This window comes from Frieseomelitta varia, unplaced genomic scaffold (assembly GCF_011392965.1).
Source record: "Frieseomelitta varia isolate USP_RPSP 00005682 unplaced genomic scaffold, Fvar_1.2 scaffold_277, whole genome shotgun sequence".
Classification (NCBI taxonomy): domain Eukaryota; kingdom Metazoa; phylum Arthropoda; class Insecta; order Hymenoptera; family Apidae; genus Frieseomelitta; species Frieseomelitta varia.
In genome coordinates, this window is record NW_025110009.1 from 205491 (window position 1) to 218656 (window position 13166).

The 13166-nt window shown below is 30.6% G+C and overlaps 5 protein-coding genes across 5 annotated transcripts; 2 read left to right on the forward strand and 3 right to left on the reverse strand.

Annotated features, from left to right (window-relative positions):
• Positions 1-21: 21 nt before the first annotated feature.
• Positions 22-3173, forward strand: LOC122529043 (protein FAM161A). Its single transcript, XM_043654790.1, has 9 exons — positions 22-219; positions 498-1048; positions 1120-1311; positions 1386-1526; positions 1616-1837; positions 1913-2173; positions 2260-2382; positions 2505-2649; positions 2757-3173. The coding sequence occupies exons 2-9, from the start codon at positions 501-503 to the stop codon at positions 3159-3161; spliced, it is 2037 nt and encodes a 678-aa protein (XP_043510725.1). The 5' UTR covers positions 22-219; positions 498-500; the 3' UTR covers positions 3162-3173.
• Positions 3174-3464: 291 nt separating this feature from the next.
• On the reverse strand, positions 3465-8160 carry LOC122529035 (transmembrane protease serine 9-like). The gene is made up of 8 exons (XM_043654761.1): positions 7918-8160; positions 7173-7589; positions 6381-7090; positions 5394-5469; positions 4709-4884; positions 4341-4620; positions 3981-4252; positions 3465-3896 (listed from the first exon to the last, which is right to left on the reverse strand). Exons 1-8 carry the CDS (start codon positions 7982-7984, stop codon positions 3549-3551), a joined length of 2346 nt encoding a protein of 781 aa, XP_043510696.1. The 5' UTR covers positions 7985-8160; the 3' UTR covers positions 3465-3548.
• A 583-nt stretch (positions 8161-8743) lies between these two features.
• Positions 8744-9231, forward strand: LOC122529060. The gene is made up of 2 exons (XM_043654836.1): positions 8744-8845; positions 8968-9231. The coding sequence occupies exons 1-2, from the start codon at positions 8759-8761 to the stop codon at positions 9229-9231; spliced, it is 351 nt and encodes a 116-aa protein (XP_043510771.1). The 5' UTR covers positions 8744-8758.
• LOC122529054 (replication stress response regulator SDE2) lies at positions 9057-10687 on the reverse strand. Its single transcript, XM_043654828.1, has 2 exons — positions 10496-10687; positions 9057-10414 (listed from the first exon to the last, which is right to left on the reverse strand). Exons 1-2 carry the CDS (start codon positions 10598-10600, stop codon positions 9857-9859), a joined length of 663 nt encoding a protein of 220 aa, XP_043510763.1. The 5' UTR covers positions 10601-10687; the 3' UTR covers positions 9057-9856.
• A 165-nt stretch (positions 10688-10852) lies between these two features.
• LOC122529049 (ataxin-7-like protein 3) lies at positions 10853-13100 on the reverse strand. The gene is made up of 2 exons (XM_043654807.1): positions 11903-13100; positions 10853-11729 (listed from the first exon to the last, which is right to left on the reverse strand). Exons 1-2 carry the CDS (start codon positions 12117-12119, stop codon positions 10969-10971), a joined length of 978 nt encoding a protein of 325 aa, XP_043510742.1. The 5' UTR covers positions 12120-13100; the 3' UTR covers positions 10853-10968.
• Positions 13101-13166: the final 66 nt, after the last annotated feature.

Here is a 13166-nt window from a genome sequence, read left to right on the forward strand (position 1 = left end):
TTATATTGATCTTTTCCAAGAGTTGTTTACACACACATGTGTAGCGATTAGAATCTTATATACTAAAGAGTCAAATTTCGAAAAATTTGACAAATATATCGTATAATAAAAGTAAATTAATGATATGTATAATTAAATTTTCTGACTATTAAACCTATATGTTAATAGTTTTATACCTAATTTATAAATAAGTATCGCAAATTTTGATGAAATTTAAAGGTAAGTATTAATGTTATCTTGTATATACAAATGATTTATAACAATTTGAATCTTCTGTAACACAAAATATTTTAATAATTTATTTCATGAATCACATTAATCCATTCATTTAAATGTTAAAATTAAAGAATAATAAAATTAAATTTTCAAGTTTAATTATTATAAAGTTAAAATATGTTTTATTCAATATCAGGAAAAAAATTAGCAAAAACATAGTCATATATTGAATAAAAATTTTAAATTTTAACTAATAACGATATGATAATTTGTTGTAACAGACAATGGCAGAGCACAGAGGTACATCCTTTTACAATTCTTGTGTAAAAGTTCCAGTAGATCCTTGTAGCAGACAACCAAATCCTTCTTATGAACGTATTGGATCTAAAAAAAGCAAGGAAGATAATTTTTATAAGTGTAAAATAAATTTTATGGAAAATGATCAACTTATTAAGGAATCTAGAATATCTGATCCTACACAAATTATGGATAACTTTTTAGAATTTTTGGATAGTATACCAGATTATGATCAAGTATATCATTTATCGAATGAGCAGTTTAAACAAGAAGTTGATCACTTGAAAAGAAAACAGAAACTATTACTGAAAAATTTAGAAAATTCATTGATTAATCATGAAAATGTAAATGTGTCTAAATTTTCAGTATCTAAGTGTAATCAAAAATCAAAAATTAAAAGTAAGAATGATATTAATGATTTGATATTAAATGGTAAAAAGTGTTACTTAGAAGAATCTCGAACTCCTAGTCCTTTACTTTTTCTTTCTAGTAAATTTAATGGATTGTCAGAAGACCAAGATCTTTCGACAAATAGGTATACAATTAGGTAAACATGAATTTCTTTTATTTTATTAAAGTTGTAATTATTACCATTTTTAAATGTAGTAAAAGCTATAAAGGAAATGGAACAATATGCAAGGAGAAGATATGCTTGAATGATGAAAACTGGTTGAATGTGGAAAACAGTAATGATAATATTGAAAGTGACATAGATAGTATAGAAACAAGAAGTTTGCCTGCTAATATTACAAAAGAGTGGCATCCTACTGTTCCCAAACCATTTAGTTTTACTATGCGGTAAGAAACTAAGAACTTTTTGATAGCAAATTAAACCGTCATGATAGCTAATAATATGCCATTGTATATTTTAGAGAAGAAGCAATAAAAGAACAGAAATGTAAAAATTTAGAAAATAATAAAAAAAATTCGCGAAGGAAACGACGCGTGAGACCAATCCCACTGACATCAAAAATTCCACTTTATGACAAATTATTAGCTGAAAAAGAAGAAAGGTTTGTTTCTTTTTTATATTTTTTATATATTCCTTTTCATTTTTATAAATATAATAAATCTACAGTTGTCAGAAATACTTATCTTGTAGGAGTCGTATAATTCGTGAAGAAAGCGCATTAAACCTAATGTCTCAGGTACGTCCTTTTAGGCTGGAATGTGATCGTCGAGCTTGGAGACTTTTAACAAGATCTAGTCCAGAAATTCGTAGTAAAAGCATTAACACGAATACAAATTTTAAGGCTAAACCGGTACCAAAAAATCTTTTCAGCACAGAAATATACGATCGTATGCTTGAAGACGAATATTACAGGTCAATATAGTAAATATAATATATATAATAAACTTTTTCTGTAATTGATTAACTAAAAACTATTACAATTTTCAGGCAATTACAAAAACGGTTAAGAGCCGCACAATTAATGAAGTCCTCTTCCTTACCGCCGTCAATGGCTAGACGAGAACGCGTCAAATCTACGTGCATACGTTTACGGAATACAAATAAAAATTACAACGAAAACATCGATAAAAATGTTTCGCAACTGACAAATAATAATTTAATGCCATTAGAAAGATATAAATCTATGGTGCCTTTTTTACCAATACGAGGAAGTAATTTAGCAGCAATCTTGAGATGTCAAGTGTCACGGTATGATATACAATATAATAAGTATTATGTGTTTTTGATTTATATTATAACAAAAGGAAATGATCACTTTTATATTTATGTCATAGAGAAAAATTAGAACGTGAGATAAGGGACAAAATGGAAGAAAGACGTCGAGAACAAGCAATAAAAATTAAACAATCTTTGATTGGCCGTAATCCAGTATGGCGAGCTTTGAGATGTTCAGCGAGGTGCAATTTTTTTTTAAATAAGATCGTTATTTGATTATTTTTTTCAAGAAGATGTTATGTAATAATAAAGACTAAAAAATTACTCTTAATATTATAATAATTATATAAATTTTAATCATAAGGCATGAACATGAGAGAGACCTTAGTATTCGAACTTTACTTCGTCGTGATGAAGCGCGTGAACAGGAGGAACGTCACCGACTGCAAATGGAAATGATGCTGGATCGTGTGGCACAAATACCAACTCTTTTTGAACGTCATTCTCAGGTGAATAAAACTTATTTTCTTTTAAGAGTTTAAGATAAATAAATAATGAAGATCGATAAAGACTAATAATAATAATCAAGGAATTACTTATGAGAATATCTTTGTAGAGTTATCAGTCGTTGACACAAGGAAAACAGAATATTAATAGTAAAAAAATGTTGCAACAAAAGAAAAAGAAAAAACAACATAAACAAATATTAAATTCTATAAGTTCGTATATGAATTACGAAAATATTTCTAGACCAGATTCTGGATCTTCAGCTAGTTCTTCGCGTACTTCCTTATCAGCGAGTCAGTCTTTAAATTCATCAAATACATCTATATCACAATCATCTGGAATGTCGATAACGAAATCTCAAACTTTGCTTTCAAAAAAGAAAGGTGATCGTAGCCAGTTAAAAGTTTCTATAAACGAGACTGCAGAGCTGATTGAAGATCAAAACAAAAGCGACAAATTATGTAATAATGAATCTTTGATCTCTAATAATGATTGCAATGAAAATTCTTCATAAAGTAATATAATGCAGAAAAAAAGAAATTTGACAATTATTAATCGAGATTAATCGCAATGGAATAGTGATTGAAAATGTTAAAGTAATTATAAGAATTTTATTTATAAGAGAAACATATAAGATTTCCTTTTTTAAATTTATACTTCTTCACTACATGAATATAAATCAAAAATTCAATTTATAGGAATTGTTTTAGTGAATTTATAAGAAATGAAATTATCCGATGCAAATAATATATAGATTCATGTATGATCATACTAATATTTATAGCAACAAAGATTTTATAAATAAAATTGACAGTAATAATATTAAATTAATTTATTTATTGATTGTGTTTGAAAAATATGCAAAGTCTTAATTCTAAAAATATCATTTGTACATGCTATTTTAAGCCCTAATAGTATCTAAAATCCAGTCTAGGTAATATACAATTTTAGTATAAACCCCAGGTAATCCTTCAGTACCGCAATTGCGCGGTCCATAACTGACAATTCCATATTGAATGTACCTCATATTATTGTTATATATTCCTGGAGCCTGAAGCGGTCCACCGCTATCTCCAAAACATGAATCAATACCCATTTTTCCACCCACGCACATTTGTTTATACCAAATTTCGTTTTGCCTTTTATATATTTCTGCGCATTTTTCTGTATTCATTGGTGATAATTGAACCTGTAGTAAATCCAGGCTGCGTGATCCAAATTCAGTTGCACCCCAACCTGTTACTGTTACCTATATCATAAAACATAGTACTGATAATATATATGATTAAAAAATAACTTGAAAAAAATGCTCGTATTTAATTACAGTATTTACCTTTTTTTGAATCAAGTTAGCTGCTGATCCGATTGGCATACAAATCGGTCGCACATTTTGCGGTCTAAAATCAGCGTCCCTACTTAATCGCAACAAAGCAATGTCATTTTGTAATTTCAATGGTGAAAATTCTGGATGAAAATGTACATTTTCTATATCGAAATCTTGATATCTCTCAGCGCAAACAACTTCAAGACCGTCGGCGTCTCTATCACAGTCGCGCTCGGTACTTAAATCATGTTCTCCTAGCCGTACTCCGATTAATTTCAACGCTAAAATATTATTTCAAAATGAATAAAAATTAATTTTATTGCATTATCTTACGATTCAAATGAATTCGATATATAATGATTGACTTACTAGATTGTAGCATTGTGACGCAGTGAGCAGCAGTGAGCACATATCGTTTGTTAATTAACGATCCTCCGCATCGGAAGTCTGTACCTTGATTGGTGACGTTGTAAGAGAGTAATGCCATCCATGGGAAATCAAATATACCGGTTTTATTACCACCAAAAATTTTTTGCTGCGATACTGGTCCACACATATCATGATTCAGTAATTTTAAATTCGGATGATTCGTGACGTCTGCAGGTTCGGAAGTAGATTGATTCGGTTTTTCTGTGGTTTGAGTTGTTGCCTAAAGTCGTTGGATTTTATCATTACACGTTTCATTCTAAGTTTTCATAGCATGGAATATATTTAATAATGAATATAATTATGTTTACCTGTTCGCAACAAACTTTCGGATCGTAACCTTCAAATCCGCATTGCAAACTGGATAAGCGATCAAGAATTTCCTTTGACAATGGTCTGTGTTTTTTAAGAATCTCTACCAGTGGTTGACAATTGTGTATATTGATACAAGTACCAATTGTATTTCTTGGAGTGGTACATCTATCTTCTGTAAAAAGAATCGTTCGTAAGTGGATTGTTCGAATTACGTGAAATTAAATTCGAAATAAATTTTTTAGTGCTCCTACGAAAGAAAAAATGTCGCGAGTTGTTAGTATTTAGAACAATATTTTGTAAGTGTACTTTTCTATTGTGTATAATCATGAATAAAAAACATGAATAACGCACGTGATCTTAGTAGAAACTTGCTATGAATCAATTGAACGAATTTTTTATTTTCCAATGATAAATTTTTTGTTTTTTCGCAATAACTATATAATATATATTAATTTTCATTTAACAAAGTTGAAAAACAAGAATATTTTGAATGAAAGTGTATATTTTCCATACAGAAATCCTAATATTTCTCAGTCAGTGCAAATAACTTCGAGAGCGTCGGCATCTATCAGTTATGTTCGGATATTAAATTTGTAATATTATTACACTTAATAGTAATTAGTAAATATAGTTAGGTATTATTGTTATATTGCGAGTAAATATTTAAGAAATCTCACTCACGTGCGGTGACTTCGCATAGGATCACAAACCCGGTTAAAATCAAATGGTAAATCATGGTCGATTCCGAAGCTATTGTCTAAGCTGTCTTCCTCTTGAAACAATGATGTACTATATTTTAACATTCAAATAATATGCCACATTCTCCGTCAATTTCTTGTTTTATTTCTTCTCTTACTCTTTTACTTCTTCTTATCGAAAGCAAGAAAACGTGATGTTTTAAATCAGACAAATGAATGAAACAGACACTCAGAATGAAAGACATGAATAGACACAGCCACTTTCGAAAACTGTTCACTTCTTACTTTTGCGAATAATGGATTAATGCGAAAGTCTGCAGTGTATTAACTGCTGCCATCTGCTGAGTCCGATGTCTTCCAATTGCAAAAAGAACAAAGAGAGGAAAATTCTTTCAACTAGTAATATTAAAAGAATATTACGATAAATATTTGTTTTATTAGATAATCGATTTTTTAAGCGATTATGTTGCAGTATCGTAAAAATTGTTCATTTAATAGGCCAGAAAAGCATGAAAATGAAAATATTTCCTTTCCCTTTGTTATGAAATTTTTACTTCAATGAACAAGTTTCCTTATTCTATCCTTGGGAATCTGTTTATTAAGATAACTGCGGGATTCCCAATTTCAGCATCGAATGTATTTTGCGTCATGTAAGAGACGATAAGTTTCGTAGTAAACGAATCATGTTTCTGATAATTTCTTAAAAAGCATTTTGTTTATTAAGACAAAATAATAAAATAAGTGTTTACGCACATCTTGCAAGATATTTTTTATGACCTATAAAATAGATAACCTTTGAAATGATAAGGAAAATTGATTTTCTTCATTGAATGGAAGATACTATATTCTTTCATTAGTTAAACTGTATATAATATACATATATCTTTTGATTGGCTTTCCTTTTATTGTTGCGCATGTGTACATATATAGAAATTCGTGAAATTGGAGAATGACTTGAATATAGATATTAAGATCTCATTTTATCGAGTATCCAGGGTACAAAATCGATCACTCTGGTGTAAACGCCAGGTACTCCAAGCATACCGCAAGGTAATGGTCCAAAGGAAACAACACCAACAACAGTCCATTTACCAGAACTGTCGCGATTTCTTTTCATAGTCATTAAAGGTCCACCTGAATCTCCTTTGCACGAATCTTTGTCTTTTTGTCCACCGGCACAAATTTGTCCATGACCCAGCATCACTCCCGCGTTTCCATAAGTATTTTGGCACTGTTCTTTGTCAAAAAGAGGCAACACAAGTTTTAGTTTTACGCTTGATGATGAACCGTTTTCTGTCTTTCCCCAACCAGCAACAAATAATTTTTGTTCGAGGGAGGCAGTCGGTGGTAGACAAATAGGTTTTATATAAGTGGTGAATGTAACGTCACGAGATAATCTTAGAAGAGCGATATCATATTTTTGATCTCTTGAGCGTGGTTGGTAACTTTCATGGGCTATTTGTTCTTCGATTCCAACCGTCACGGGATCATCCGCGCAAATTAGGGTGCGATCATCGTCCGGAATGCAGTCGCGATCACTGCTAGTATCATATTCACCTAAACGAACACTTGACAATTGCCATGTTCTTGGTAAATCTTTACCTTTAACACAGTGAGCTGCCGTTAAAACGTAACGCCGACTAATAAGAACTCCACCACAAGCTGTACGTTTTCCGTTTACTGAAAAATGTAATTTTATATTAATTACTTTCCACGTTTACTAATCCAATACAACAATCCTCTTTGTTTTTTCACTTCGTACATGTAAGGTATTCCAAAAGCACCATCCAAGGAAATTCGTCGAGGTCTGTGATTTCTCCACCGTAGATCCTTTGGGACAAATCTTTGCCGCAATCGGTAGGAAGCAAAGGATTGTTGGAAAAGTCATATTGTACATTTTGATCGTTGGTATATTGAGTGTTATTTGGTCGCTCAGAATTTGGATTTGGTTGAAAATTTTCAGAAGACTCATCGTCACGAAATGATGTACGTCGAATTGGACAACAAACTCGGGGATTAATGTCATCGAAACCACACTGCATTTGTCTCAATAAATCTATAGTTTCTGGTTTAAGGGGTCGCATTTGAAGAAGATTCAGCAATTCTGGACATTCACGTATTCCAATGCATTGGCCGGGTTCACCATAAAGTGATGGACAATTCGATTGTCCTTGAAATTCTAAGAGAAAAAGTTACCTTCAGAATACGAAAATAAGATAATTTATATTAGTAGTTCATACTATATCGACCATGAGAATATAACTTTTTTGTAAATTGATTTTATTCGCTGTATCCATTAAGATCAGAACGCTATGATAGCTTATTTTGTAATTTTGTATCTCGTGTTAGTCAAGGAAACACTGACCAATTATAAGTATATAATCTGTAATCGTCATTCTTTATTGCCCAGTCATTTACAATCAGCCACCATACAAATTATTGATTACAAAATATTGAAGAAACAAAAGTATTTATAAAATTATTTGAAAAAATAATTAATAACTTACGAGAGACTGCAATAAGTATCATCATTTGCAAAATTTGCAAAATACTAAAAACAAATAACTTGGTCATTTTTACGCATAAAACGACAATGAGAAAAGGCAAAATATTAATTTTCACTTATAATTTCTGAACTATTGTGATTTCGATGTGTATTTCACGAGCATTTAAATAGAATGACACCCATCACATTCGAGATTCAACTATCATCTAATGCTATCGTTAACGGAGTGACCGGCATCAGGGTCAACTGGTTCCCCCACTAGTTTTGTATACATATACTATATTAAGTGATTAACTAATTATTTAAAAATTTTTTATTTTAATCTTTTTCTTTTTTAAAATTTTTTACATGGCAATGTTTTCTCAAACTTTAAATGATTAAAAATGTTTTTTGCAATTTATAAATGATTGAAGTTAAATTAAATTCAAGTTCAAAAAATAAATTTTGTATCTATTTGAAAAAATATCGCGAAAAGGAATTAGTCAAATATACATTGATATTTAATACAGACTGAATGTTTTATATACACATATGATTATATAGAATATGTATGTACATTTATAAACAATAAATGAATATATTTTTGAAACAATATATAAATCACATGTAAATACACATTATAAACGTTATTACGTCTATACGTTTTTTTAAAATAAAAGAACAATTATTAATGAAATATACTAAACATCAAGTTTGAATATATTTTTTTCTTTTTTGAAACGATTTGTATTGAACAAAAGAATATCGGTTTCGATATTCTTTAGTTTTGTATGTACATAAAATTTTGAAATTTATGTTATGATGTAATAAAGTATATAAAATTTGAAACGAAAAAATTAAAAATGGTTGTAAAACATATCTGTATATCATCATTACCTATCTCAACAGGTACAGCATATATTAAAAAAGAGAAAGAAAAAAGTAAAAAAGTGAGATTTATTTATAAAATATCTAATTTTTTGTTTTAAACACATTTTATCTATAAGAATAATTTTAAAATTTCATTATAGTTTTATTAGATAATTTTGCTAGATAATAATTATGTTTTCAGCATATTTCAAATAAGAGATGTAACTCTTCCTATTATATTTGCCTGGGTGCTCTAATGGACATAATACACATGCAAATTGAAAACAAATATAGCAAAGATAATTATTTATATTTCATTGGATCGAAATACACAAAAGATCTTTATACATGGCTGCAACATTACAAATACAAAGAGATATTTTTAAAGTCATTTATTACATCAGTAGCTTTATTTGCAATAGGTGTAAAACTTGCCAATGAATTAGTTGCATGGAGAATATTTTAATGTACTGTAAAGGAGAATGTCAACAAAATTATTTCATATCCATTTATTTTAAATATGTATTAAGATTATATTTGTACAATATAACATTTAAAATATATGAATTAATTTTACACCTATATTTTAAAGTTACATATTCATATGTGATGCACAATGTTTTCTTCTGCAACATCCTGTGCATCACATGTTGATAGTTATCATGTTTTTTGATGTATACATAAGATCAGTGTTGAATGAATTTTATCTAACAAATATTATGAAATAAAATTAATATAATTTTAAAAATCAAATATATTTCTTGTAAATTATAAAATGCTCAAGGTCTAGATAAGTCTTGTAGGAATTAAATTGACCAATTTTATATTTTCTTAATTTTTTTGATTTCATTACACCTGATTCATGAATTTGATTCATTCATATGATTAACAAATGATTTAATTTCATCTGTTTATTTATGAATAATGACAAGAATATGTTATTAAACTCCTAGTTATTAAACTTAAAATATGGTTGCTATGCAATATACACGTAGTTGTTAAACAGATCACAAAATCTAACCATATGAATTACAATTATGCAACTTTACAGTTTATTAGTTAATTTATAAAATGTTGTTATATTTAATTTGCTATTTACTATTTTTATTACTTTTTACCTCTGAATCTTTATCATCTTCATCATTTTCATCAGAATTATCCAATTCATCTGAATCAATATCAAGATCTAATAAAATTTTCTTTTTATTCGGTTCATCTTTTGTCTGGTATTTTCTTTTTATTCCAGAAGTGGCAATTTTAAAACCTTCTTCAACTGCATCTCCAACTCGTTCTGTAAGAACTGATCTTTCACGTTCGTAGATCTGATCTTTAAACTCATGTTTAGGTTCGGTGCAAAGTCTTTCTAATTTTTTCTTTTTACGTTCCGCCGCTTCTTCTTCTCGTTTTCCTTGTTTCTCGATCCAAGCCTTTAATCTTTTCTCTTCATTAATATCACGAAGTCTACGTCCACTTAAATCTCTACAAGCTTCGCGATTCGTAGTTTTTTCAATTTGTGCTCCAATCGCTCGTAGCATGGAACCAAAGCCTCCTTTCCCTCCAAACAATCGCGGTATAATAGAAACATATCCATCATAGCAAGTGACATTTTCATCTACGAGTTTTCCATTATGTACGATGTAAAAGTTTTCCTGCAACAAATTTTATGAATTATCATTGACATTTTTTTTTTTGCAAACAAATTGAATCAAGCAATTGTACTCTATACGTACTGTTAATCCTTTAATTCGCTCGTGTAATTCATAAATTTTAAGAGGAGTATTAACAGTAAGAATCTGTTTTATTCCAGAAGCAGTACTTATTTGAATATTTAACATATTTATTTCGTTTTATTAAAACACTATAACCTTACGCAAAACGTCAACCAATGTTTAATGAAAAGTAACGCCTGATCATGAAGCAAGTAGTAATGTAGAATATAGATGTACTTAGAGTTCAGGTATTTTCAATGTAGCGCCTCCTAGTAGCAAAATAATGAAATATCGTTTACATACGCAATCATATCCTACATAGCAGTAATTGTTATATGTTCTTGAAAATAACAAACTATTGAATAAAATTAAAAGATATTTTTGTGATGGATAATATATTCTTAAAGCTTTATACAATGCATAGGAACATTATTATTACATAACTTGACCTGTTAAAAAATTTTTAAAATTAAAAAAAATTAAACGAATTAATTTTAATCTCCTTGTGAAATGGGTGATCCACGGTCACGTTTGGAACCTTTGCCTTTGCCTTTTGATTTCGTTTCCCGTTTTCTACTTATCGAAGATGATGACGTGGTTGATTTAGAATCCGCTGGACTTGAATGACTTGATCCTTCGCGGTCCCAACGCGCTAATGCTTCTCTTAAATTCTGCCCATCTCCTTCTTCATAGGTATCTACATCTACATGAAGATTATCCTGACTAGGTTGTATATTGTTTCCAGATTCCAAATTCGCTCTCATTTCTTTCCTTTGATCCTCGGTGTGTTGTGGACATCGCATTGATCTTGTACACAATTTCTTTGTATGCTCTGATATTACTCCACAGATCTGTGTTAGTAAAATCCGTTTATCTTCCAAGGACATATTTTCATAATTCGATGGGGAATTCTCATTACTGCTATGAATATGTTCATTTACAGTTTCACCATTTCTCTGATTATTCTTTTGTTGTTTTGTTCTCTTCATACCATTACGATCTTTCCTGCGTTTACGCCTACCATTATTTAAACTCCAATCAACATCATTGTCATTGTCACTGAAGTTGCCAAGATCTTTTGAATTATTTGCTATACGTCTTGATGCAACTCGTGAACTGTTTCTTCCCATGCCCATACATTTCTCTAAATGGGTTGCAAAACGAAACGCTGAAACCCCTCTGTCACAATTTGGGCAATTGCAATCTTGAAATTTTTTGATAGCATCGTGACCAAACACGTCCAGTCCTGGAGAATCTTTAAGAGTAATTTTTTATAGTAAAAATAATGATCATTTAAAAGTTATTTTAATGTACTTTGCAAAAATATTTGTTAAATATGTACACATTTTGTTAGTAAATAAACATAACCTGATTATTAAATTTTAATTGTTGATATTTTAACAATACTTTCATTGTCATTTCACTCACCTACTATAGCATACGATTCGTCATCAGGTATGCCTTCTTCAACGTCAGAACTACCAGTCTTTGTAGTTCGATGTACGTCGAAAACAAAACCCATCAACACCTCATCGAGCAAATCATCGTAAATTTCTTTAGTCGCTGCTTCTACATTCTCACTTTTGTTCATAAATTCCAGAAATCGTCTGTTTAGTTCTTGAATTTTTTCTTCAGTCACGGACATTTTAAACGTTAAGTAATCATACAATACAATCTTGTTCTGTTTACAGTGTTAGGCTGACAGCTTCGCTTCTTAACATGGGCATTTCTCAATTTTCACTTGAGATACGTTAATTAAATTGAAAAGCTTTGAGTAAAATACAATGGTTGCTTTATCACTGGCTATCAATGCTTCGACAAAAAAATTATTTCTTAATGCGTGAACGGTTTACGAAAATTATTTTACAGTATTATCTGAACCGCAATTGTAACTGACTTATATATAAACTACCTACGTGACAACCGAAAGTCTATCACATAGACGATGTATATAAGTAGACACTGCATCTTATGGAATTTTGCATCCCATACTCTGAATTACCGACATATTAAAAATCAGCGCACTCTATGCTTAAATCATTGACTAAAGCACAGACGAGGTATATGGATAGACCTAGTATGCAATGTATTTTTTCGGCCAACGATTCGGGGATCTCTGGATCCCTTTACCATTTTTGTGTCACATCCTACCATTTTAATTTACGCAGGTTTTGCACGACAGCGCCACTAGCAACAACGAGTTTACCGCGCAGTATGTCTGTCTTTGTCACACGCTACTGCTCTCCTTGTCTAACGCGTGAATATCACGCTTTATCGCATGCTATCTTTGTCTAACGCGCGTATATATCTGTCCTTGTTACACTATTGTTTATTGCGCGATATGTCTGTCCTTGTCGCACGCTATTTCTTTCTTTGTCTCGCGCGCGAATATGTCTGTCCTTGTCACACGCTGTTTCCCTCCTTGTCTACCGCGTCTTATGTCTGTCCTTGTCGCATGCTGTTGCCCTCCTTGTCTATCGCACAGATATGTCTATCCTTGTCGCACGCTAGAGCCCTCCTTGTCCAATGACGCTAGATAAGGAAAGCAACAGTGTGCGAGAAGGACATCCTGCGATCTATTGAAAAAAAAATTTAACTTCTTACACACACGTTTTTCAAGGACAAAACACACATGGAAAGAAAGCGGGAAGCCTAATTTTAAGGATGCATATAAAAAAGTTCGCAAATTATT

Coding starts and splice junctions, on each gene's coding strand:
- LOC122529035 (XM_043654761.1), bottom strand. CDS start 7,984: ATGACCAAGTTATTTGTTTTTAGTATTTTGCAAATTTTGCAAATGATG. Junction 7,590..7,917: donor GATACTTATTGCAGTCTCTC/GTAAGTTATTAA, acceptor TTTTTCTCTTAG/AATTTCAAGGACAATCGAAT. Junction 4,885..5,393: donor CCTATGCGAAGTCACCGCAC/GTGAGTGAGATT, acceptor TTCTTTTTACAG/AAGATAGATGTACCACTCCA.
- LOC122529060 (XM_043654836.1), top strand. CDS start 8,759: ATGGTTGTAAAACATATCTGTATATCATCATTACCTATCTCAACAGGT. Junction 8,846..8,967: donor AGAAAGAAAAAAGTAAAAAA/GTGAGATTTATT, acceptor TTATGTTTTCAG/CATATTTCAAATAAGAGATG.
- LOC122529049 (XM_043654807.1), bottom strand. CDS start 12,119: ATGTCCGTGACTGAAGAAAAAATTCAAGAACTAAACAGACGATTTCTG. Junction 11,730..11,902: donor CGAATCGTATGCTATAGTAG/GTGAGTGAAATG, acceptor TTACTCTTAAAG/ATTCTCCAGGACTGGACGTG.
- LOC122529043 (XM_043654790.1), top strand. CDS start 501: ATGGCAGAGCACAGAGGTACATCCTTTTACAATTCTTGTGTAAAAGTT. Junction 1,312..1,385: donor CCATTTAGTTTTACTATGCG/GTAAGAAACTAA, acceptor TGTATATTTTAG/AGAAGAAGCAATAAAAGAAC. Junction 2,650..2,756: donor TTTTTGAACGTCATTCTCAG/GTGAATAAAACT, acceptor ATATCTTTGTAG/AGTTATCAGTCGTTGACACA.
- LOC122529054 (XM_043654828.1), bottom strand. CDS start 10,600: ATGTTAAATATTCAAATAAGTACTGCTTCTGGAATAAAACAGATTCTT. Junction 10,415..10,495: donor AGCGAATTAAAGGATTAACA/GTACGTATAGAG, acceptor AATTTGTTGCAG/GAAAACTTTTACATCGTACA.